This window comes from Lissotriton helveticus, chromosome 1_1, assembly GCF_964261635.1.
Source record: "Lissotriton helveticus chromosome 1_1, aLisHel1.1, whole genome shotgun sequence".
NCBI lineage: Eukaryota > Metazoa > Chordata > Amphibia > Caudata > Salamandridae > Lissotriton > Lissotriton helveticus.
Window position 1 is genome coordinate 2,032,780,727 of NC_136057.1, and position 25,845 is coordinate 2,032,806,571.

Here is a 25,845-nt window from a genome sequence, read left to right on the forward strand (position 1 = left end):
CAGAAGCTGAATTCTTAGAGGAGTTAAACATTCCAACAGATGCTAGACCAGTGACTGGCTTAAAAAGAAAATCGAGATATTACCCAATCTTGTCACCAGGTAACAAAATAGATTTGTTTTCAGAAGCAATAATAAAAGAACTTGACAATCTCTCCAAAGTCAGAAACAAGACACGCGAAAACCTTTCAAAAACAGAACATGCAGCCATCAAAACGCTAATGAACAACGATAAAATTACCATAAAACCAGCGGACAAGGGGGGCAATATTGTCCTCCTGAAGACAACTGACTATACATGGGAGGCCATGAGACAATTAAATCAAACAAACAACTATCAAAAATTGACCATGAATCCATTTGCCAACATGAGAAAAGAACTACATGAACATTTGGAAACATGGCATAAAAAAAGGTTTGATAGATGATGATGAGAGAAAATATTTAACGATTGACCATCCTATAATACCATGTATATATTTTCTCCCGAAAATTCATAAAACCCTAAATCAACCACCAGGAAGGCCAATTGTTTCGTCATGTGGATCATTGTATGAGAACATCTCCAACTATGCAGATAAATTTCTAGCCCCAATTGCCCAAAGTCTTCCGTCTTACATAAAAGACACTGGAGATTTTTTGAGAACTTTAATGGATGTGACCTGGAACCCTGATTTCCTGCTAGTAACCATTGATGTAGTCTCACTCTACACGTCGATCCGCCATGAAATCGGAATGCAGGCCTGCGAATATTATCTGAAACAACGGAATATCACATATCTAAACCACTCACAAATGCTAATGCAAATGATTGATCTCTGCCTAAAAAATAATGTATTTTTGTTTAACAAACAACTCTTCAAACAAATCTGTGGAACTGCCATGGGCATTTCTCTATCACCAAATTATGCTAACATCACGATGGGGTGGTGGGAAAAAACCATCGCATGGAATGAAGAAAACCAAGAAGATCTGGAACGAATAATGTTATGGGTTCGTTATATTGACGACCTATTCATTATTTGGCATGGTACGGATGAACAATTCAAACTCTACTTCAATAAACTGAACAAGAATGAAGTTGGACTGCAATTCACATGCAATACTAGTACAAAAGAAATAGATTTCTTGGATACCAAAATATATGTACACAACGGGAAATTGGAATCTACCTTATTCCGAAAAAAGACAGCCACAAATAGTGTGCTTCATGGTACAAGTTTTCATCCTACACCCCTCTTGGGGAGTATACCGTATGGAGAATTCACAAGACTTAAGAGAAATTGTTCCCTACCAGAAGAAGCAGAGAAAGTCATTGAAGAAAGTAAATGTCGATTCAGAGCGAGAGGCTACGAGGAAAGAGTGTTAACTAAATGTAAACGCAAAATTGATCAAAAAACACGAATCCAAATATTGATGGAACAACCGAAAAAAATTGAAACTAACACTCCTCCAAGACTAATAATGACTTACAGCAAAGAAAGTTCAAACATTGCCCGTATAATGAAAAAATATTGGCATGTGCTAACAAAAGATCCTGATATTGGCACCACTATTGGAAATGCTCCTCTAATAACATACAAAAAGAATACTTCACTGAAAGACTTACTGGTTAAGAGTCACTTCCAAGAAAAACCAAAACAGAATTGGTTGGACACGCAACGAAAAGGATTTCAACCCTGCAATTCTTGTAAGGCTTGCAAAATTGGTAAAAACATGAAAATGATTGAGGAACCAAATGGCAAGTCCATGAAAATAGAACAACAAATTTCATGCAGCTCTAAAAACGTTGTTTACATAATTCAATGTAAGTGTGGAATGAAGTACGTGGGGAGCACGACCTGCATGCTAAAGAAAAGAATTTTAGAACATATAAGGGCAGTAAAAAACTCCAACATGCAATATGCCACTGCCAAACACATGAGCACATGCCAAAATGGAGATTGGAGGCAAATGCATTTCTTTGGTGCAAAAGTTTTGGACAAAATGGAACGAGGGGGAGACGTGGTCAGAAGACTACGACAAATGGAGTCGCGGATGATCATCAGACTCCGGACCAAGCACCCAAAGGGGATGAACTTTGGAGAGGACCTGCACATTCACCTGGATTAAGAACCTCAGAAGAAAATAGGGTACTATACCCTAAATTCTCATAGATAAAACCGTGAACATCATATAAAGACTAGGGTACTAAACCCAGAATTATGAACATTATGTTATGTTACCAACATGCTGAAATTAACAAGCATGCCAAGTCTTTCTTTTCAAATAATTTTTCACTGAAATGTAACAAAAACTACATATCCCATAATGCCTCATAATTGGCTAACTATGGGCCAGTATAAATAGAAACACTGTAGAGGGACTAACCAACCGTGAGCAAGGCCGTGTAAGGCTGAAACGCGTTGGTGGGGTGAAAGTCTTGAAATAAATAAGGCTTAACAAAGACATCCTGATTGTGCCGCCTCCTTTGTTTTCCAAAAATATATATATATATATATTTTTTTTTCCAGGTAATTACTTTTTTATTCTGAATCCCTCTGAACATTTCCACTCCACCGACGTGTTTCGGCCTCACATATCCCTTCTCTCCCTGAGGGATTCAGAACAAACAAGTAATTACCTGGATTTACTGAGAGCGGAACATTGAGTGTGTGTGTATAGACATGAACACACTGCTCCACGTCCATGTAATCGATTCAATCGTATGTGTGTGTATGTATGTATGTGTATGTATGTGTATGTATATATATATCTGTGAGCAAGGGCGTATGCCCGAAATGCGTCGGATCTGGTAACTCGATCAAATTAAATACCTGTGCCTAAAAAGAACGTTGGATTTGCGTGGTTTCTCGGTCGTCGTCGTGGCGTTTTTGGGAGACTGTAGCTGCTGTATTATATATATATATATATATACACACACACACATATATACACACATACACACACTACATTTTAAAGTAACACTGAGAATGTTTTAATGTATACATTTCTTTGCAACACATTTATCTCGGAACACAATCTTTCCTGGGATGCACACACCTCATGCGCAGAAGGAATCTAGCACCTTGCTGGTGGCAGTTTATGAACTGACAGAAATCCATTTTAAGATAATAAGACATGGCATAGAATTGAAAAGAAACTGATAATTCGGAGTCCTACTCATTAATAAGTAATGAACTATACTTTGACATTATAAATTACATTTCGGAGAATTAGCTAAACCAAGAAGAACGCTAATTATCCTTAGTCATCAGACAAAGTTCTTATATCTCAGATACTCTGCGTATCAATCATACTAGGCTGTAGCCATTTATCGTACTTTTGATTCAGCAAAGTCAGTCAAAAAAAATCCTGCCACTACAGCTCACCGATACAAGTACTCATGCTCTGTGTGCATGGCATTTTACAGAAATAGAATAGAATCTGAAAGGGGTACGCTATTGTTTAAAAAAAAAAAACTTGGACAATAAGAAGTAAGGATTTAGGTCTGATTCATATTCCTTCTGTTATTCATTTCGGGATGCACACATTTGAAAGCTTATGAATTAGGGCAACTTATTTTGGCAAATGAGCTTGTGGTTGCTCCTAACATAAATTGCTCCGATAAATCACTGGCAAGATCACCACCACCTCGTTGCATATAAATCAGCTATAGACACACTGCGCTCAACTATAAATGTTGCTCACAGGCAAACTGCATTATTGTTGAAAGTATTTTTAAAACATTTAGAAAAATATGAAAATAAACATTATGCACAATCTCTAAATTGAGGATCTACTGATAAACAAAGTGTGGCTGGGGTGGTTGATGGCATACTTAAGAACTGTTTTCAGATATGGACACTTTAATACATAGCTCACTTGTGGCAAGTTCATCTTAAGGTCTCTGCTGCTGAAGTGAAGGGTCTCGAATAAGGGTTATTCCACAAGTACTCGAATTAGAATGAAGGCAATAGACTTCAAGTAGTCATTCTCTACATTCCTGCTTGCCTCATATTTGCCAAAACAAATCTACTACCTTCAGCTTAAGTTAAAAGGTCTGCGATTATCTGATAACCAATCCATCAATGTTTGGAAAATCTGTTCCCTATACTCCGTAATATCCACCCATGCCCGTGCATTCAGTTTATGATACAATCTATGGCCTCTTCACACTTAAAATCGAAGAAACATCTTAGTGCATCAGTCATAGACTATCACTTGTTTCAGAGACTAGTAGCAGAAGCAACCGTGGAACAAGTACATCAGAGTTGCCATTGTCGACTTTCCCAAGTGTAGGACCTGTCCTCTGCATGCATGATGGCCAGACACTATATTCAGCTGGTGGTGGTGGGAGCTCAGCAATGGACAGCACACAATATATTTATACTTACTGTATGGGACACATTCATATTGAACTTCAAGATATTTATATGTTCCAGGGCAAGGGTCTGGAAAGACATCTGATCCCGTCACCACAACACACTGGGTCCGGTTATTGCACCTATTAAAAGAGAAAATAAATAATTATTCATTTTTTTCTATACTGCATATGTATGCATATTTAGATACTGCTTATTTAGTGAATTTTCACATTGATGTAAAACATTTAGATTGTGCATGCCTGGTTCTAACGTAGTGGAGGGGAGGGGATAGGAGTCTGGTGTTTCTGCTCTGCCAAAATTTAACACCAAATGGGTCAAACATAATGGAGCGATAAGGGATTCTGGTGACTGTGTCCAGGTACCACGTTTATAATGCGGTTAAAAATAAAGTTCTACTTTTAAAAAAACAGCACTAGTTGACGGTGTAGGGCTGAAGCTTCGATGAAAAAAGTGAAGGAAACACTTGAGAGGCTGATGTATTGCAGAGCAGTTTCGTGTTATTTGACAAATTGCAAACCAGTGCATCTCTCGACTGAAATGAAGAATTCTGCGTAAAAAAAATGTTTATAGGAAAACAGTACAAATCAAATTTCTTTTATGCAGTCATAAACCCCCAATCCAACTATTAGACTATCTAACCACCAGTATCCGCACAAACCCACACATGCACTCCATACTGTGTAATACTCCGAGCTCTGCTCTTTACTATCCAACATGAAAGCTCTATTCCTGTAAAACAGGTAGCGGATAGGGCATACATCTCGGTATTTCAGACTAATGCAGACTATCTGCATAAACATGCGCCTCTTGAGATTCACACACCACGGAGGTACCCAAAGCAGGACACACAAATCGTAGATTTCCAGCCTTACAGTACTAATCTCCCCTGCATACTCCGGTACATTCTCGTAGCGGCCAAAATTAACAAAGTCACTTAAGGTAAAACGTGCAATAGCTCATTTCTTTCCTTAGATCCACAACTCCCTCACCCGCCACCCTAATCCCCTGCTCTCCCCTCCCATTGACAGAAAAACATAAATGGTGACTTGTCCAGAATGGCAAATTCGATCCAATAGTAGAAATAGCCTCCAATCCAAAGTCTGGATAGCCCAATTTCCTCTAGCGCGTCAGTTTTTCTTCACAGCAAGTTCCACAAAAAGATTGCCCGAAAGTATAAACGAGAGCTTTAAATCCTAGCAAGCACGTTTACTTTCATACTATTTAAAAGCGGACATTATTTCTTATTTACATTCATGAGACTAATTACTTAGTTAGGATTCCACATTTAAAAAAAAGAAAATTACAATGAGGACTAGAATATGAAGCAATAACAGATTGAGTGGCATCTTGTAAGCTTAAATATGCAATTGTACAAGTAAGGAGAAGGAATTCCGCCTGTAATCTATTGGGTGAGGTACTTAATCAATAGCCTTGTTCTGCTGATTAAGCAATGGCTTCTGTTTTGGCAAGATAACATTCGTTCATGCTCCGCAAACCACTGGGAATCTTCAGCAGATCATTAGATAAGTTCAGTGCCTAATTTGTAAAATAAGTGTCAGGGCCCAAGATTATCTCAGAAGCCTGTCAATGGTGCTATTGAAAGTCAGTGTGCCAGATACCATGGCTGTGTAAGCTTGATTTCACCTCATGCCTCTTTATCCCTCCACCAGACACTTCTACCCCTTTATCTCACTCTTACCGGCTTTTTTCATCCCTTCGTTTTCTCGGTGTCATGTTTTTACAACCTTTCCCTTCCCCCTCCTTCCCCACTTGTGTGCTTTCTTTCTCTCAGTTATAGGCTGATAAGGGAAACATAAGTGCTGGTACTAAAATGAGTACCGGTGGGCCCCAACTGCAACCCAGCCTGGTTCAAATTGAGCACTGGATAAGCTACAAGAAAGACTTGGCATACTCAGTTTCTTAAATTACTTCTTCTTTGTCCTATTATCCTCTATTACCCCTGGCAGTGCGCTATTAGCACAGCTCCCCTGGAACTTGCACGAGGGAGGGGACTCCCGGCCACAGAGCACATTTTCAAGGAAAATATTAATTAAACAAGTGGATTATCTCCTGCTCCCGGGCATTATTCAGAACTGTACAAAGAAAGATTAAAAATATACAGTTTTGAATAAGTTCTCCAGTAACAATTAAAGGACTTGAAACAAGTAGTGTTTCATAGTTTCGAGAATGCAAGAAAAAAGCACGTTAACTGGAATTGAATGCAACCACAGAAAATAAATATTAGCCAAGGAGAAGAGCGGTTACAAAAATGTTCCTACTTCCTTGGGTCTGGCCTAGAGACGGATTTAGCTTTTATGCCAGTATTGGGTTTAAAAATACTAATATAGCATAACAATATATATTATATGCGTGGGCTTACAAACAGTTCTCTATATTTATTGGTCTGTTCAAGGGTCATTAATATTTTTCTTCTGTTAACCACAATCACAGAAGGGGGCAAGGAGTCCGGCACCCTCAGCAAATACCATCCTTTACTTTGAGCACAGGCATTTTTTACTCGCACATGTACATATCTGCCTAAAAGTAGTATAATTCAGTGTTGAAGCTGGAAGACCAAGCTCTATTTTCATTTCATGTCGGTTTATTTTTCGGATGGGTGATTATTTCCTAACCTTTTTTTCTAAAATAGACTCCACCTTTAGAGAGCCGCAATTTTACTTTTATTAAGTCTACTGCATATGTAAGCATAAACAGACTTCTAAAAATCCAGATTAGTCAAGCCCAGACTGAACAGCTTGCTTATGTAATTCGATTTACACTTCTGCATCTTGTATGGATATACGGTGTCTGTCTCCCTATGCATTTGAGAAATATGTATGAGTAAGACCACAAATGCATAGTTTGCTAGATAATGAAACGTTTCAAGCAGAGGTTTTGTGAGAAATTATGCCCATAAAGTGTCCAAAAATGCATAATGCGTTTGTGTACAACAAGAGATGCAAAAAGTGGAATCTGAACTCTGAATTTGAGTGGGTGTAAAGAACTGACCACTGTAGACACCATTTTGTGAAACCACTAATCTGGACGAGGCTCTCAGAGCTAGTTGTGAAAAAGGAAAAAAAATAGATCCCCCGATGACATTAAGTTGGCACAGCAGAATATGGTGGACGCAATATGATCGCAACAGACTAAGGAACCCCGTACAGGTGGATAGAAACCACTCCCCCACCACTCAAAAATATACTTGAGGAATGAGAATATTCAGGTCCCCAGGTTTCTGCAAGCCTATACAGAAGAATACCCAAGAATTTGGTTGCCTTTTAACACTTGGATAATTAGAAATGCCTCTGTGGCTCGGAAAATCTCGTCAGTCAACAAATCCAGGTAAAAATATATGCATTTTGAAGGCCATAGCAAATAGACCCAAAATATAGACAGCAGGTATTGGCCAACAGATATGCCTGTGCCCAAGAGATGTTGGGGGAGCCTAATGTGAACACAGAATTTACTGTAGCTACAGATTTTGCTTACTGTGTAGGCCTATTGACCATCAGACTTGGGACTATGGAACTGGGTGCAAGGAATGGCCAAAATCAAGCCCTGGGTAAGCTATCTTTGATCACACTCATGAGGTTTGAGAGTGTGAGTGATGCACTGTAGGAGGTATTGTGGTTCCACAACTAACAATAAGTGAGTAGTTTCAGTAGGTCGAGTACTGAAATAGAACCCTAAAGTATATAACTGAAGTTTCTAGTTTAACACAGTTGGTTCGTTGCTAAACTTATTAGAAATAGTAGTACTTTTGCATTCACCCTAGCCTTCAATGTGCACGGTCAGTTGAAAATATATAATTTTTAAATGCGGCAATCTTCTGTGGAAGTGAGCTCGAATACAGAAGGCATCTCTTGCATCCTTAAAATATTAACATCCTAAGGTTTTCCTATAGGTCCACATCTCAAATACAAAGGTTACTCATACAGCACTTCTCTTCTTCAGAGATCATAGTAATTGCATTCAGGCATGGACCAAGCAGTTAGCCTCTTATGGAACCTTCTTCAGCGCCAGGAGACTCCGTTAGGAGTGACAGTTGCGCTAAATAAGTCTCACTTTTCATTTCATTTTCATTTCAACCTTCCGAGCAGCGTCAATGAAGAGCTAATTGTTGGTGATATACCTTGCCAGCAAGTCAAACGCCCATGCCTTCTTTCCTCCATGACAAATGAAGAAATGCAACAGCAGAAGAGATGCCTACAAAAAAAATCCTATCACAAATACTGCATCAGTGTTTAAATTATGAAAGAACGGCATAAGCATATAAGCGCTTATGGAGAACTAACCTATATAATGAGAACGTTCAGGTAGGGTACAAATAAAAGCTTACGTCTCTTTTAATAGTCGAGCGGTGTAATAAAAAGGTCTTTCAATGAATCGCAGCCTTTAGCCCAGAAGAAAAGCCTAGATCATAATGATGGCTTGCCATGAAGAAAGTCATGCACTCTCTGGGAGCAAATAAAACACTCCATGTTCATTTTGGTGCTGCAGCAGATGGAACCCGAATAAGAGTAAATGCGGACAGGTCTCTTCATAGAAAAACCATGAACCAATTTTGCATCTTTAGATAAACTGTGAAAAACAGTGTGCATTAATATGGCACTGCGTGGAAGAACTAGGGAGAACATACGGGCAACATTATAACGCCTCTTTACTTAGAAGGATTAAAGCTTCAGTTTGAGGCACACAACGGAATGATTTACATACATTGAGTTGAAAAAACCAGAAAAGACCTTCAGCAGGTGGCTTCATATTTATTGTAATGATCCCAATATCAGAATGGGACTTTCAATGCCGAACTTGGGGCGAAGTCTGTGCAAACGTTAGTAAATAACAGGCCTATTGTGGCCAAGCAGTCATGCTGCTCACAATAAAACGAGCAGGTGACCAAGCGTGAACACACTGTGGTGATAACTAAACCCAATAATAAATAGGATAAGCAGAAAACGGACCACCAGGGACAGAAGAACATTGGTGTGCTAGTTTCCAACACTTACAAAAAAGAACTTCCAGTGATTCTCAAATAGCAAAATCTATGGCAGCTGCTGAGAGAATCTCACCTCTAAAGGGCTATACATTCATCTACCAAGTAACTAGGTACATGCGATGAAGAACCTAATTAGAGAGGAGAGCATGCAGCAGGGCTCTACTGAGAAAGTAGCAAGGCCATTATTGAGGTCACCCGAACCAGCACCTTTGTGAACACACTGTGCAGAAGGAAGAAGCACCTAGATAAAACTTCAAGTACATACAAATAATCATTATGATTCAGTCAAAATGATAGAATGCCTATCACAAGTGCCTGCCAAAGGATAGTTATTGCATGTGACTTTCTCAAAGAGATGTAAAGCAGGAGAAAAATAAAGGAAAAGTGCCCCTGGAGGGCAGTCAATTGATCTACAGATAGTTAGAATGAATGACATTCCAAGAGAGTCAAGACCAGCTCAGATCCCAGAAATGTGAATGGGGTGATGATCCACTACAACTGTGTTCATTTAACAGCCTAGAAATCACCTTCTCTTCACAAGTCAGTGCTGCTATTGCCGGTGAACAAAGTTCCTATTGGCTAACTACTTGTTTCGACGTGCGAGTTCATGACTTGAGCAAAAAGGAGGACGACAAAGTCCTTCCCAGCTATAGTTACAGTGAGGAGTTCCGAGGTTAATTGCTGACTCCGTCGCAGGTCTGTGTAGCATGCATCGGGTCATCTGATCAGAGAATTTAATTAAAATGCCCTATGAAAATTTCTGAATCGCCAGACTACTTCAAATTAGGCATGGAGAACGAAAATCTAGAGGCAGCAATGTGTTATCCCAAATAAGTGTGCCTGGCATAGGACTTGACAAGAACACAGAAGAGGGCAAGTTGGTAATCTAGGAAGTTACAAAGTCCCCCAAGCAGGAGTGCCTAAAGTATGATTCATTTGTATTCAGAAGCAGAATTTGAGAAAGATCATGTTTGATGGACTAAAACCCCATCTCCTCCTTCCTACCACTACGGGATGGATGGGTGGACTATTTTCTACTTCAGTGCCTTGCTTGTTTGTTCCAAGGTGAACAACTTTTAACAAAGACAGACAGCGGGAGGTCCGATATTCCCTAACCTCAAATCACTAGGGACTCATTAGTCTGCTGCACAAAAAGTCTATTATGATGACGGTGGTGCAAGTCTTTGGCCCACATTTCTTAATGAGCAAATGATTGCGGAAAATGTCAAACTTTAAGAACAATTCTACAATTCGATTTTTTTTTTTTTAATGATGGCCGTCTCTGAACATTGGCTGACTCAGCCATTAAAGAATTTAGCCAGAGTACTTGTCTTTAAGGGAAGTCGCCTTTGGGGAAATGGTTAAAGGGGCATTAAGAGAAGCATGTAAGAGCGCGTTATTAATGTTCTTTATGACTCTCTGGCCTCCCGGTAACTGAATTACAAGGCTTCTGCGTTCTATTCAGCTGTAGCTTGAACAACTTCGCTTTGCAACTCAATTCCCAAAGCAGTTCATGAGGTTCCCTACAATTAAATTACGGGGGATCTCGTGAGCTCTATAAACCGCAAAATGTGTGGAACTCTTTCAATCTATTTCATTTAATTACCGCATCCATGTTAAAAACATTTACTCTATTAGATTTAAAACACCAAAGAAATGAGGTGTGCCATCTGTCTTGCTATTCTCAACCTACATTCGAATTATAGATGCATTTTATCTGGAGAAAATAAGGAGGGAATGTCCAAAAATGTGTGAATTGGTTTCGATTTACATTCTTTAAATGAGGTTACACTCCCAGTTTTGCGACAGGCACAATAGTTTATATTCTGGCTCTAAAGTGGGTAGTTCGGGGTTTTATCTCCACACCTTTGACCCACTTATTACAGGTTGGTGGTGCGGCAATCTGTTTACTTACTAGATATCTGCTCAGAGATCAATTTAAAATGGGCTTCTCTACTCAATAAATTGGCTACTGGGCAGAGTCTACAGAAAATAAGCTGCCTAGGCGGGCAGTGAGAGGAGAGGTGCCAATGACTGGATGGGCATTTCAATGTAACAGCCAACGTACATATGATTAAGAACAGCAGGCATACTAGCTTGTGATGACAATGCTTAGTGTGTCTGAGATAATTAAAGCGGTTATGAAATAAATGATCTTGTGATATATTTAAGCACAAAAAGAGTCGTCGCATTCATTTCTTTAATACAAGGGCACTTCATGTTAATAAAATAGTGCACAAAAATGAAAGCACTGCATACAGGCTCACGTTCTGTTGCTCTCGATCATTCGGAGTAAAACGTTCCTGCTAATGGCGCGTAGTTAAGCTAAATGACATAATGGAGTAATTTCACGTAACAAGAAATTCGAAAAATTATGCAAATTACGCAAGTTTAACTTATATTTTGCACTGGCCTATTTAACATTCAAGACCGACCGGGACTTTTTACAAAACATATTCCTCACCCATACAACATGCACTGCAGAGAAGGGAACCCTTACACTAATTGAGGACTATACCAGACGACACGCAGATTGCTGGCACATTAGATATAGTCTGGGCAATTGGTAAGCGCACTGAGCAAGGGGATTCCTAAGCACAGTGGCAGAGCCCTCTGCCCCATCAATCACAGAAGAGGAAAACCTCAACTTTGTAAAGTCATTACTGAATTACCAAAAGCGATGCAGTATCTATATCGGGCTTTAAAATTCCTTAATGGCAAGTAACCATTACAATATGGACCAATTTGACTGGATTTAGGGCGATCTTAAACAATTCTAAAGAAAGGGTTAACAAGTGGTCTTGGTTTATATGGGAACTTTTCCCTATGGACTTGCAGACTATGTATGTGGGCAAAGTAAGCTGGGAATAAACGGGACTAACCACAATATAGTCCACTGGACTTCATGGGACAGTCATGAGTAACCACTGTGCACTCAACTTCAGGAAGCATTCAGTACGTTGTATTTGACGTGTGCTGTCTAAATGAGTCATTCTTGGGACATTCTGTCTCTTGTTATTTCCTTAGTAAGACAATGGTATGGAAAATACACTTATTACACAATAGGGTTGCACCACTTATTACACAGATACATGTTGGGAACCACTGATTGTACTTTATCGGCACAAGGAAGTACAGCTCCGTTTGAACTTCACACAAACCGAATACAGAGGGGAAATCCTTCCCGCCCAGATATGAAGCATTATAAATTGTACATCATGGAGTATTTGGTTCAAAAATAGGATTAACCATGCTATCCAACGAAGTGCATTCAAACTTTTAAAACACTATGTGGAAGTAGGAACTTGCTGCAGGACTCAAAGCCCTACAATACAACACATTACATTTTTCAAGATTCCATTATCAAATAAAGAAATAAGTAAGATTTTCAGATACATAGGCTATATTGTAATAAACTGAAAAAAAAATTCCAGCTTTGTTTTCATTGTTGCAGAGCATTTCATTTGTTCCTCTTTTGCTTCAAATCTCATTTCCAACGGTGGCAATATTAATGTTTTATAAGGATTGTCCCTGAACTTTCACACCACTGAAACAATTAGATGACCTAATCTGGTTTGCTGATTGACTCTGTATCTTGAGCAGTTTTTTGGTATCGAGTGCATGGCGGCTATAATTACTTAGCACTATGTCTAATTGTGAGATCTTGCTCACTCAAATTGTTCGGTAGGGCGTCCGTGAAAATATCATGGCCAGTATAGCAAGAGCCATATCTTGGTTTCCCTACGGGCTGTGTTTAAAACTGGATAGGTGGTGGGTCTTGGGTATAGTTTTGCAATCTGCCCACAGCAGTATTTAAGCTTCAAGTGCTCAATGCCCGGGGTCAAAAATTCTAGTGTAGGGTTCAATTTAAAAAAACAACTGCCTATGTGCACTGTACAATTCTCCATCAGACCGGAGCTTGAAAATAGCATAAGGGCAACACTACAGTTGTTTTTCAACTGGAGCTAGGTGGGATAAACGTTACTGGCATTCTACAGAGAAATATTTGATACTTCCTGCTCACATTTACAACCTGTACAAAAAAATGAGTTTGTATACCAATTGGAATAGTTATTTGCCCATAATTTAGTCTCAGAATTGTGTTAACATTTATTACCGATAATTCCAGAGGCATGCTGTGGAATTGATACAAAAAAATGGATGGAAATGGAGTAACATGCCTCGTATATGTGTAATGGTAAAGGGTACTGATCGAACCAGTTCAATGCCAATCATGGGGTTGACAGGAATTTGATAACTTCTTAATGTCCTGCTAAACACACAAATATGAAATGCAAATACTAGAAATAAAGGTGGAGCACTTGAGTCAGTTTAAAGTCAACTAGAATTTCAGTGGCATAGTTCGTCTGTATGCTCAATCCACAAAAACACATTACTGTTTGATTAAGAAAGTTATTAATTATTTATTTTGAGAGAAATGCAAGCAAGAGCAGTTTCCAGTGTGGTTGCATCTTACTCCTGCCTTCAATGGAAGAAAGAAGCAGCATATTAAATAGCAAGCAATTTTCAAACTCATACATTCCTCCATTTCGAAGCCTCAGCTGTCTAATTAAAAAGAGAAGAAGGGTGGCAATTGGAATCGGTTCCTTGATGAATGAGCTTAACTTCTCCAGTTTGCATTTCCAGTGACCATCACATTTTTATCCAGGGACACTGAATGGGAAATCACTATAGGGCGCCCCACTTAGTTTAAATTAGCAAGAAGCATGTAACAAACACATTTAAGTATGCAGAATAATAAGCGGTGACCTTGCTGAACTTTAGAGCCAATCTGATATTTTCTTCAGCATAATTATCCTCAAAGTTGAGCCATTTTGCAGCTGGTCATTTCTCTTTGCACAGAACCGTCTTTGCAGCTTTTAAATATTTAATTAGTCATGTTATGATATGAAAATTGTTGCAAATACTATTTTTTCGACTTCTGGAACTTTCCTCCTAATTATTGAGAGATGTTATAGCAGTCACACCAAGTCTTTTTCCATTGCAATTATTTATTCTTAAGGATGCGTGGATGGAATTATTTTTCACCCCATGTTCCTTGCTGTTCATAAAAAAAGCCTGTAGGGTAGTTAATTGCCTACAGTGTAGATTAGGACATGCAATAATGTGAAGCAACTTAGTCACAATAAAGTATTTTATTGGATAGAACCCTCATTTGGGAATACACTTTTTTCGTTACGATATTCATCAATGACCTATGTTCAAGAATCCCTCAGATTTACTGTTGATTCTTAGGGTAACGATGATGAGGACTGGAGCTCAAAGCTCCACAGACCAGTCAAGAGGCAGTCAAACACGCTGGGGCTGAGCTTATGAGTGAACACACGTCTTAAGTCCAATGCTTTTTTCTTTTTTAATAACTTCCATCTAACATGTCAAACGCTTGGTCATCAATGTCCACTTCAGATACCCTGCCAATTTTCCTCTTAGTAATGATATTAATGATCCTTTCAAATCATAAAACATCAATCAGCAATCCCTCTAAATTGAGGAAAATGGAACCTAAGAAAGCTTCTCCCAAAGAGATGAGAACAAACTTAAAAGTTAACTCGACAAAGAGAATCCTTGATTAATGTAGGATAAATTAATAAAGGGTGAAGACTGAAACACCAAGGAACATTATTACTGGTCTATAGGCGAGTACAAGCCTAGATGGATCTCTGGGGCTGCACAGAATTTTGCAATCTCAATCCATTTTCCAGTTAAGCCTGAGTGAGCCAGGAACACAAGTATAAGAATCTCTCCTTAGAGGAGCCATCACATGCCACATGTTTTAGAACATACTATGGGAAAGTAATGGTTATAAAAAAAAGAAAAGAAAAACATACAATTTAAAAACAACTTTAGAAGCTCTAGCACCAATCCTAAACGTGCCTTTAAACATGATTCTTAGGACTGATTTTCCTTTTTTTCCCATAGATCTAACATGCTCTACTAAAGACAATAAATATCCAGCTATTAGCTGTGTGCATTGTTGCCAAGACACGTTTTTGCTCTATGATGCTCAGCTCATGGAGCATCCGATACAAAACCTGCAAGAGGCAGATATGGATTGAAATTAAGTAACAAACAGAAGGAGAATGGAGTTGAGGTAGTGCAGTATTGGAGAATAACTCCGAGCAAACATAGCAGAAATATACCACTGTTAATAAAAGTCTGGTATCTACTCGGAATACTAGACGTGGCTGGAGTTCATATTTGACCCTGGGTTTGGGATTTGAGGCACTGCATTTATCCAAAAAGTTCGGAGGGTGACGAATTTTAAATACTTAAGGAGTGAAACACACCCTACAATTGTTAGACCATTAAAACAATGTCGGAGTGACAAACAAACTATTTTAGATTCATACTAAAATTACTGCTGGGCCATTCTGAAAGTCTCAGTCAGAGAAAAAAAACTTAGATAAGTATATACGTATAAAAAAATATTTCCAGTCCTTGAAGTTCTCAAAGGTATTTCTATAAGGTAAAAAAAATAAACTTGTTGGTTCAAATAATCATTAAATCATTGTAACAGCCTCCCCTGGCACACACGTGGCACACACGTGGCACTGCGTGTCCCTATATGCGGATGACCTAATATACATCAGGGATGCTACAAGCGACCTGAACCACATCTGGACGACGCTGGAGGATTTCGCGAACATTTCGGGCCTTAAGGTCAACTGGGGGAAGTCCGCGCTGTACCCGTTGAGCTCCCGCATGGCCCCATTCGAAGCCCAGATAGGCGCTCGGTCACTTGCATGGAACGCAGTGGCTCCACGCTATCTGGGAGTGCAACTGTACCACGCCCCTGAGGACCTATACGAGGGAAATCGTAAGGTCCTAGCAGGACTACGGTCAGCAGTGGCCTTTTGGAAAACACTACCGCTGGCACTTATCGGCCGAGTGGCCCTAGCAAAGATGGTTATGGTCCCTCGACTACTATACCATTTCGCGAATCTCCCAGTGGTCCCACCACGATCGTTCTTCAAAGAACTGAACAGTCTCCTTACGGAGCTGGTATGAGGAGGAGGACGGCGGCGAATAGCACTGTCAACCCTTTACCTACCCACCACAGAGGGGGGACTAGGAGCACCAGCCTTCGAGGCATACTTCCTGGCTCTCCTTGGAACAATGTACCTATGGTCGTGTATTACTGTACCGTATATTCATTACTATGTTGGTTGTCAAATGCAAATAAAACCCAATAAACAAATGTAAACAAAAAAAATCATTGTAACAGCCTCCACCCTACTAAGACTTTCACCAGTTCTTTTTATGGCAAGGTTACGGCTGTTCTCAAATTACAGACTCCTTGGAGGTAGGAATATATGATATATATATATATACACATATACACACACACACCTATTGAAAATCAAGTAATGAGAAATAACAGTGTAAGACTGAGGAGACCGAGTCTGCCACTCAGACTGACCCGCCAGTACTGCCTGTGTGTTTCAGTTTTATAGTAAGAAAGCTCAAAGAGAAGCTATTTCAAGACTTAATTTCGTGCCCCAAAGTTAATGAAGCCCCCTTTATAAGGAGAACAGTAGGACTGTGGGGCATATCGAAGACCTAAAACTGATATGGCGTTAGAGAGATAAGAGAGATTAAAGGGGGAGAGATGAATTTAAAGAAATTAAGTTTAAAACATTGGTTCTGAAGAGCAATGAGGTTAATGAAGTTAGAACGTTAACTCTCCATCCAAGATGGACAAATCCAATTCCTTTTTCTCTTGTTACACAGGTTTTTGACATCAAGACTATGGAACCCAATCTCAGGCCACCATGAAGTACCAGCAGATTGTAACCGAGTGCATCGCCATTGCATTTTTTATTTTTTTTATTTTTTAAGAAAACGTGCCTATTCTTTTCAATGCACCAGTAGAAGCCACTGAAGTAATGAACATTATAACCACAGGCACGCTTGAAAAAGGGCCTCTGGATATATAATTCTAATCTGTTTACAGAAGGAGTAACAGGAAGCGGGCCATGCACTAAATAACCTTCCATCTGGATTTTTTTTTTTTTTTAACAAGAATGAAAACTTAATGCAGTAAATCTCAATTCATGAAGAGTCGAAAAAGCCTCTTTCTGAAAGTTTTCCGTTGATCAGTGTTTTTTTATTTAAAGCTATACTCTCCAAACAAACTCTATGAACGCCAGAAATGGCTTAATATAAATAATCAGTTGTGCATCATCCATGAAAGCATATAATAAGCACTGTTTCGTTAGCTTCGTTAGAACTCTGGTTACTCTGCAGGAAAAGGAGGAAAACCATTTACAATTTGTAAAATTAATTCAGCTTGAGCAAACATTACATTACAAGCCATTCGAAGTATTAAGTTACCGCATATGTCGCAATTCTCTGAAAAATATTTATCGTGATCGCTCAGGAACAAAAGAAAAAGGGCCAGGTGTATCAAAGTCTTTTACCCATTCTGTTTCTATGGGAAAGTGCATTCGTACACATGGCCCAAAGAGCAGTTTCTACTGCTTTTGTGTAAATGTGGCTTTAAGCCAAAAATGGACACGAGGACGCATTTTTCTCTAAAGTAAAATGCAAAAAGAAATTCGCATTTTATGTAATTTTGCTGTCATTTTGCGTTATTACACTTTGTTACCTACGTTTCGAACAACCCATACACACAAAAAACAATTACAACATGGGTGCTCTGGCACTATTAAGACTAGCACACTGACCAAACATACCTCCTATTATCTATCATTACCTTGGATGAAGGGGGGTGAACGGGAATCAACTGCCAGTTTTTTTTTTGCAGAGTTTTATATAGCGCAAACTAGACCCGTACCGAACCAGGTATCAGAGCGCTTTACATAGCACCAGTTACGTTACATGAGAACACACATTCATTTTTGTTAGGCACGGGGAGATTAAGTGATTTGCCCAGAATCACAGGAGGTTTTAGCGTCATTACAGAGACTCAAACCTAGTTCCCCAGGTCCGAGGTCGAGCGCCGTAGCCGTTAGGCCAACTTTCCTGAGCCAGAAAGAGACTCATCAGATCTATCAAAGAAATGTCAGCCTGACATACAGCAGTATCAAAATACATGACGCTATTACAAAGGACCATGTAGAACCAAGATCTTGCTTCTCTTTTAATAAGGTATCAGCAATCATCCTGACAGTAGAAACTCACCGCAGAATGAAATTTCTTGGATGACAAATTCGCCATCATGCAGCTACATCAGCAATGGTTTGGTCTTGAATTTTTAAAATACAAACGTTGAATAGGAACAACCACACCCTTTAACCGTATTCCCGCGGATAATAAAGATAATGGCGAGTTTTTAATAATTCTATGGCTGAACCAAAAGGAGCCATGAAACTGCATGGCACTGTCGCTGAAGAAAGATATCTACGACGATTCATGAACGTCCTTTCAGCCAAAACGATCCTCCACATCAAGTTATTGAAAACTAAAAATAACTATATACAGCATCACAAATAGGTGTAGCAGCTGGGGACTAACAAGGTAGTCTTTTTCCTGAAAATAATTTTTCTCCATAACTGTATTTTGCTACAACCTGTGGATGGTCGGCTGCAAACCACACTTGTTTGAGTATTCAATAAAACTTTAAAGGGGCCTAAGTGATTCAGTTATCTCTGCACTATAGTGGGACAGCAACAAGGTTCAGGGTCGAAATAGATAGTACAATTAAGGTGGCTTCCCCTGTCTGAGGAGAAAATTTGCTTTTTATATGCACCTGATAGAAATTAAGACACATGGTGTAAGATGAGAGCTTCCCGTTTCATATTCTTAGACAATGCACAAACAATGCACGATTTATCTGTGCCGGCTCCATGACCTATATTATATTATTTTAAAGTAAGAGGACAAAGTGTATTCCTTTAGTGGCATTTGAATTTGTATTAAAAGAAAACTATACCTCTGATAGAGGATTGTTTAAGCAAATGTCCAGTTCTTAGCTTTACGCTTCATACTACAGGGATCTAAAATGCAGGGAGGCGACGCTAGGAGTCCTTTCTTTGTCAGAAAATATGGTTAAGCGTGAAGCCAACTTTAGTCACACCACCCCAACTTCTCCCTCCAAAGTCAATGCAGCCGTGCTTCAATTAGAGGAGTGAGCAGCTTCATCGTAATTGAACATTCTCGATAATTAGCACCAACGATGTTAGATGGAAAAAGCACACCCTCTTGCTAGAAGAGAAGAACGTAACAGCAGCAACAGGAGAGATCTTAGAAGGGTCTAGCACATACAAATAATTTCCAGAAGGGACAACTATCTAATGCCTGGTTACTGTAGTAGCAGACACCCTAATCCAAGAAGGTTTACCTATGTCAGTTTGTTAATGTATGTTGTAGCTAATGAGCAGTGATCCTTTTTCGAATATCCCACAACCCTTGATCTCCAATAACATCCAGGTGTACACCTTTTGGTGCACGCTGTTCACAATGCTTACTGGTCGCTGTCAGAGCTCTTCTTTTTTGGCATTCCTCCAAGTTTACGGTGAGTTTTCTGAGATGCATATGAACACCATATAAAACTCAAACAAACTTTGTGAGATAAACACTGCTTTAAAATAGGCAAATAAATACAGCAAGTCCTGCCGGATATGGGCATTTTGAGAAGGGACTAACTTTTAAGAATCTGCCTTTGCGACAATACCCAGGCATTATGGCATTAGTCCATGCATCTGACTACCAATTTGCATCAAGTAACAAAGCTGGTACGGTGCATCTTACAAGATGACTAAGACAATTAACCCAACCTTTCATATTAAGACACTTTCATGGTTTGGACCTAATGCTTGATGGAGGATTCGTTGGAGGAACAGTTTTAGCCATAGGAGCAAGTCCCAAAACACTACTTTTCGGTTTAAGAATTTGCATTTACCTTCGGAATGTGATAACAGGAGCCTGGATGAGAGGAGACGGGATAACTACTTTTACCATTTCAAGTATCCCTTGCCTTCCTCAATGAGGTTCAAATGATTTCTTAAGGACCATAAGCATCTGTCACTTTCAAATGTTTGGACTGGGATGGATTACTTTGCACCAGGCTTGAGATTTCCCTGTGCTAGTCATTACAGTTTTAAACTATGGCAGTCATCATAGGTGGGGAAATCTGTCACCAACAAGCTTTTTAGAAACAAGTAGGGAGAGAATAAGTACAGGTAAGAGCAGAAGAAAACACAACTCAATATAAAAAAATACTTTGTGTAGGGTGTACATTTGGACTTTTGAAAAGCATCTACATCATAAAGGGTGGCGTTATCTACCAATGTATTCTGGGCCTTCTTCCTCCACTTGCTGGCACAAATGACAACGTTTGATAGAGTCACCCATGGCTAATCATCAACGGCTTACTGCTAGTGCATGAAAAGCACGTTTGTTTTTGTTAACCATGGTCAATCGTCAATAACTTCTAGCTAGCATATAAAAATCAGGTAACCTCCGTCAAGGTTTGAACAGGCATCTCAACAAACCTCTATCACGGATTGGTGTCACTACAACGCATGCTTTTACATCGCATGCCTTTACAACGCGGTTTTTACATCGCATACCATTACAACGCATAATGCTTTTAGGCGCTGGATAGTGAATTATTTAATTTACTATTCCAACTCCAGTCCCCGTGGATAGCAGGGAAGGTGTTGGATAGTATATTAAATACATTCCCTATCCTAGAGCGCCCCCCAGCGCATTGCGTTGTAATGGTTTGCGTTGTAATGGTTGCGATGTAATGGTAGTGCGTTGTAAAAAATTCGTTGTAAGTGATGTTCCCCCTCTATCACATAGCTAATATTGCATGCATCTTCACTCGCTGAACAGTTCACTGTCAAGGATTTAACAAGAACTTCAAGCATCATATATCTGATTAGAGACCTGACCAGTGAAATCCCAGATATTTGAGGAGGGCGGCCATGTTGCTTTTTTCAGAGCTGTAACAACATTTTAATGCTAAACACTACTTCAAATTCAAAAATGATCAGTTCAAATATAAGATATATTGATCGAGTGTTCACACTGAATTGCTTTTGAAGAAAAGAAATAACGATTTAAAGAAAAGTTGGATAAATGGAGGATTATGCTTTCCAGTGCAACGGCATATAATTAGCATATTAAAAATACTTTTGTTGCTACTAAAATATTGATGCCACTGGCCTTAAGATTGACTGAAGTGCAACATGCTTATTTACCAAAACATTTCTGCACTAGAAAAACACACAAAACATCTGCTCATGCACCTGAATATACTGTGTCACATCCGTACGTCGAATAATCTATAATTTCACAACATATATGTTCCAAGGCTATCAAACAAGGGCCATCGAACAATGTGGGAATGTGCGCAAAAAACGCTTTCATTTAGTGTCACAGCCCGCATGCAGAAAACCGACAAATACACATCCAAAATTCTATTCTAAAAATGCTTATTCACCTTCACCCACAGTAACATGTAAAGCTCCACTTAATATTTCACTATCTTAGGAAATGAATAACTATCAACCTTATTTAATAAGGACAAGGTAAAAAACTTCAAACACGTTGTCTGCACTATACAATGAGTTCGATTTGAAAAGAAAGTCTATTGAAATAAGTTCTAGGACGAGGGCAGGAAGTGCCGGATAAAAAAAGCAAACCAGCATTGCTGATGGCAGCCATGATAACTGAACAGAAACATATGCAGCCTTCTGACAATGCACTACCCAAAGTGCTAGCAATTTTATTTATCCTTTCGGTGTATCAGTGTGAACCAGAGTGAAATGTTTTAACAAGGCTGCACGAATATACAAGGAAAAGGACGGTATTCATACCCAATGCAATCTGAAAAACACTTTACTGAAGGCAATATGTGCATTGTATATCAACATAAATAAATGCCACGAGCGTTAAAATGTACCCCAAAGTTGACCGCATTTTATGTGTGTAAAAAACAGTGTCTAATATCCAATAGGGGGAGATACTGAACGGGATATATAGAGGTTTAAGAAAATACCCACATTAAAAATGCCAAAAGCAGGGCATACAGAAAATGGTGTTGGAATGCTGGCAGAGGGCAGAACACAGATAGCAACAGTCCAACCCTGAGAGCAAACGCTGCCAAGTCAGATGAGGTAAACGAACTGTCTATATGATCCTACAATGTGGAGCAGAACGTGGCAGAATGTAAATTCATTGTAAAACATCATAGATAGCCCTGCTGTTTGCCTCATTAGGCACTATGCGCATGCTTAGAGGTCCTGTATAGTCATCAAGACATGACAACGATACAGTGGGTTTACCCTATTTTGGTTTTAATTATTTTTATGCTACACATTTTACACTCTGTAAGCTTACAATCAAGTTAGGGTAAGCATTACTTCCTTCTAGCCAATATAAATTTAGTAAATAGACAACACAGCATGTAGACACACTAGTGTGTTTACGTTTACTATACAACATCTATTCCAACTTAGAAAAGGGAACGTTTTTTGTTCAGAGAAATAAAATAGCAAATTATGGTAATCTACCTAGTGTGTTTAACAGTATAGCTATGGCTTTACATTTAGATTTACTACGTTGCTGGATGGTACATCTTATCTAGATGCAAAACCCTGAAAGTTCCCTAGATTGCCATTATATTATAAATCTATATCAATGCAAGTGTGGCAGCCATTTTATTTTCCTGCAGCTATGTGACGAACAGCCCCTTGCTGGGTGTTCCCTGTGCTATCCGCTGCGGTACCACATTAACTCCATTGCAATAACTCTTTTTATAGGCTCGGTTCATCATGACCTATAAAATGTTGTGCTGAAGTGCTTTAAATATCTGCTAACACCATGTGCAAGCCTGGGAGTACAAGGCAGCCTGCAGTGAGGCGGAAAAGAATGTACTCGTCTGAGAGACTAGCACGCACTCTGTGTCAGTGATATAAACAGGCTAAGTACATTAAATATTGCATGAGGAGAGAATCCGTTCGTGAACTCCCTGGAAGACCACCCCAGCAAAAATAACAAATGTTTCGAACCGAAATTATTTGGGTTGAAAAACAAACGCTGGCATTCACAATGTATATGTCTCTAGATAAAAGTCAGTGGTAGCTTAGACGCCACAATGTTTTGAATTTTAAAATCTCTGAAGATAAATCAAATAGAAAGCCTTGAATGTCCACCGACACGAAAATCAAAGCATTCTGCGATTAGCTGTAACGCTAAAAACCAAAAATAAGTGCTCTAGCAATATGAAATCTCTTCTCATCACTGACCCTCCAAAGTTTCCATTTTCAAAACCTCATTAATGTCCCAATGCCAAAATCTGTACAGACTGGGTTGGAGCTAAATCTTGGGCGGTGGGGTTGGAGTTAATTAAAAAAAAGCCCTGCTCTCCTCCTAGGCATTATAAAAATAAACTTTATATGAGAAACAAAAGCCATCCTGTACTATTTGTTGCAACCAAGAACTGGCTCGAGGAGCATTTCTGTGAATATAAACCTTTTTGCTGTCAAATATCATTTATTTAGCCTGGAACCAATGCCCTCGATTTTAATAACCATTTACCTCGTATATTTATTACTTAGCTTGAGGCAACTTTCAATGAAGCACTTTCCTCAAACCAGAATTCAAAGGGCATGCTGTTAATATTTTCGGCAGAAACAATTGGCTATCGCACAGTCATATGAAAGAAACTTATTTTTAAACAACATGAATGTGCGCATACATTGCCCAACATAAAGAAGTTGCAGCTTTCTGTTCTCGATCCTACCAAGTACACCTTCACAAATGTCCTGTTTTGACATGATCTTGCATTATATTTGGATTTTAACATTTTTCTCACAGAAGTAAGACACCACTTTCAAGAAATACCTGTAGATTTACAGTTTTTGCAGTGAGAAGGCAGTCAGGGAGGTGTTTTGCCAGGGTGATGGCAGAATATGTTACAGGGTAAAGGGATTACACGGTCTCACAAATGTGCCTTCCTGTTCCAAGGACGGGGATATTGAGGGCTTCATTGATGTTCATTAATTTGAAAATCATGATCAGGCTAGGCATAACACCTTTATCCATAAGTATATTAATATTTCCCACTTACAAATCATACACCATTTTCAGACGTTTTTGCTTATTTAGCTCAGGAGCAGTCCAGCTTTCCAATCCTGGGGAAGTCCACATTTCCCTTTAGTGTTTATTGGTGGTTATGGACTTTGGAAGCAACAGAGAAAGGCGGCACTTTGAAGTTGACTGCCCGGGGAAAATAATCCAAACTGTACTGAAAATCCATGTTCAAGGAATGCTCCTAATCAATAAAGAGGACTCCTATGCAGTAATGAATCTAAAACCTAAGCTAGTCTGAAAAATAATAAACTGGCAATGCATAACTATACAAAGACAAATGCATGCTGTAGAAGAGCAGCCTTCCCTATAATGTGTAGTTCGCAACAGGGTAATGCAGTTCTGTGGCAACAAGCCACAGTGATAGGGGCTCAACAAGCCACACAGATAGGGTCTCTTTCAATTGGGCGCAAGGGTGTGTGAAATTGATGAACTAAACGCTACCCACCATTCCAAACAAAGTACAGTGCAGAGTCCTGATGTGGAGACAGCCGATTGTAGGCTTAAAGAGTGGCTAATTTCGGCCATTAACATCCATGCCCCCCTCACTCACTTTTGTAACTCACGTGGCGCGGACGCACATAGGTGGTTCACGCCGGAGTTGAGGAAATTAAAATTAGAAGTGAGGCAGCAAGAGAGAATTTGGCGAATTAATTACTGTTCCCAAGCAAGGACTGTATATTGTTCAATCCGTAAAGCCTATCAAAAAACGCTGCACACTCACAAAACTGCCTATTTCTCTTCTAAAATATTAAATGCGACTAATAAGTCGAAAGAAATTTTCAGGATTGTGACTGAGCTGTGTAATGATGATAGAACCTCTCCCCCGGTTGTCCCCTCGCAATTACTCTGCAACTCGCTGAACGACTTTTTTAATGATAAGATACTACTGATCAAGGATACTCTATCCAAACTTCCAGTTTGTGCCCCGATAGATGATATCTTTTTTAATCCCCTTAACCTTGCACTCTTTTCCCTTAATTAATGATCAAGTCCTTCTAGATTTGCTCATTAGAGTTAAATCAGGATCTCCTGAGGATGTCTGCCCCCCCAAGTAATGAGAGAAATTGGCCGGGCAATCCCAGATAGTTTGATCCCTTTGCTTAACAATTCCCTTACGTCAGGGATAGTTCCCAATAGTTTTAAACAGGCCTTACTGATTCCCTTAAAAAAGAAACCTGGCATTGACTCCTCAGACCTCTCTAATTACCGGCCAATATCACTGCTGCCTTATCTGTCTAAGATTTTGGAGGCTCATGTCACCAACAGCCTCTCAAACTTTGTGGAAGCCTCTGGCTACTTACAACCTAACCAGGCAGGCTTTCGGCCTGGTCATTCCACTGAGGCAGTCATACTGGCCGTTCAGAACACCTTAAGGTCTAATGCCGATGAGGACTT

The 25,845-nt window shown here is 39.4% G+C and overlaps 1 protein-coding gene across 12 annotated transcripts in view; it reads right to left on the reverse strand.

Moving 5' to 3' along the window:
- Positions 1-25,845, reverse strand: part of LOC144755651 (adhesion G protein-coupled receptor L2) — a 250,472-nt gene that overhangs the window by 108,711 nt on the left and 115,916 nt on the right. For all 12 annotated transcript variants that reach the window (XM_078644852.1, XM_078644875.1, XM_078644831.1 and 9 more), the window contains exon 4: positions 4,374-4,483. In XM_078644852.1, the coding sequence (XP_078500978.1) occupies positions 4,374-4,483 (110 nt within the window). The remainder of the gene's footprint in view (positions 1-4,373; positions 4,484-25,845) is intronic.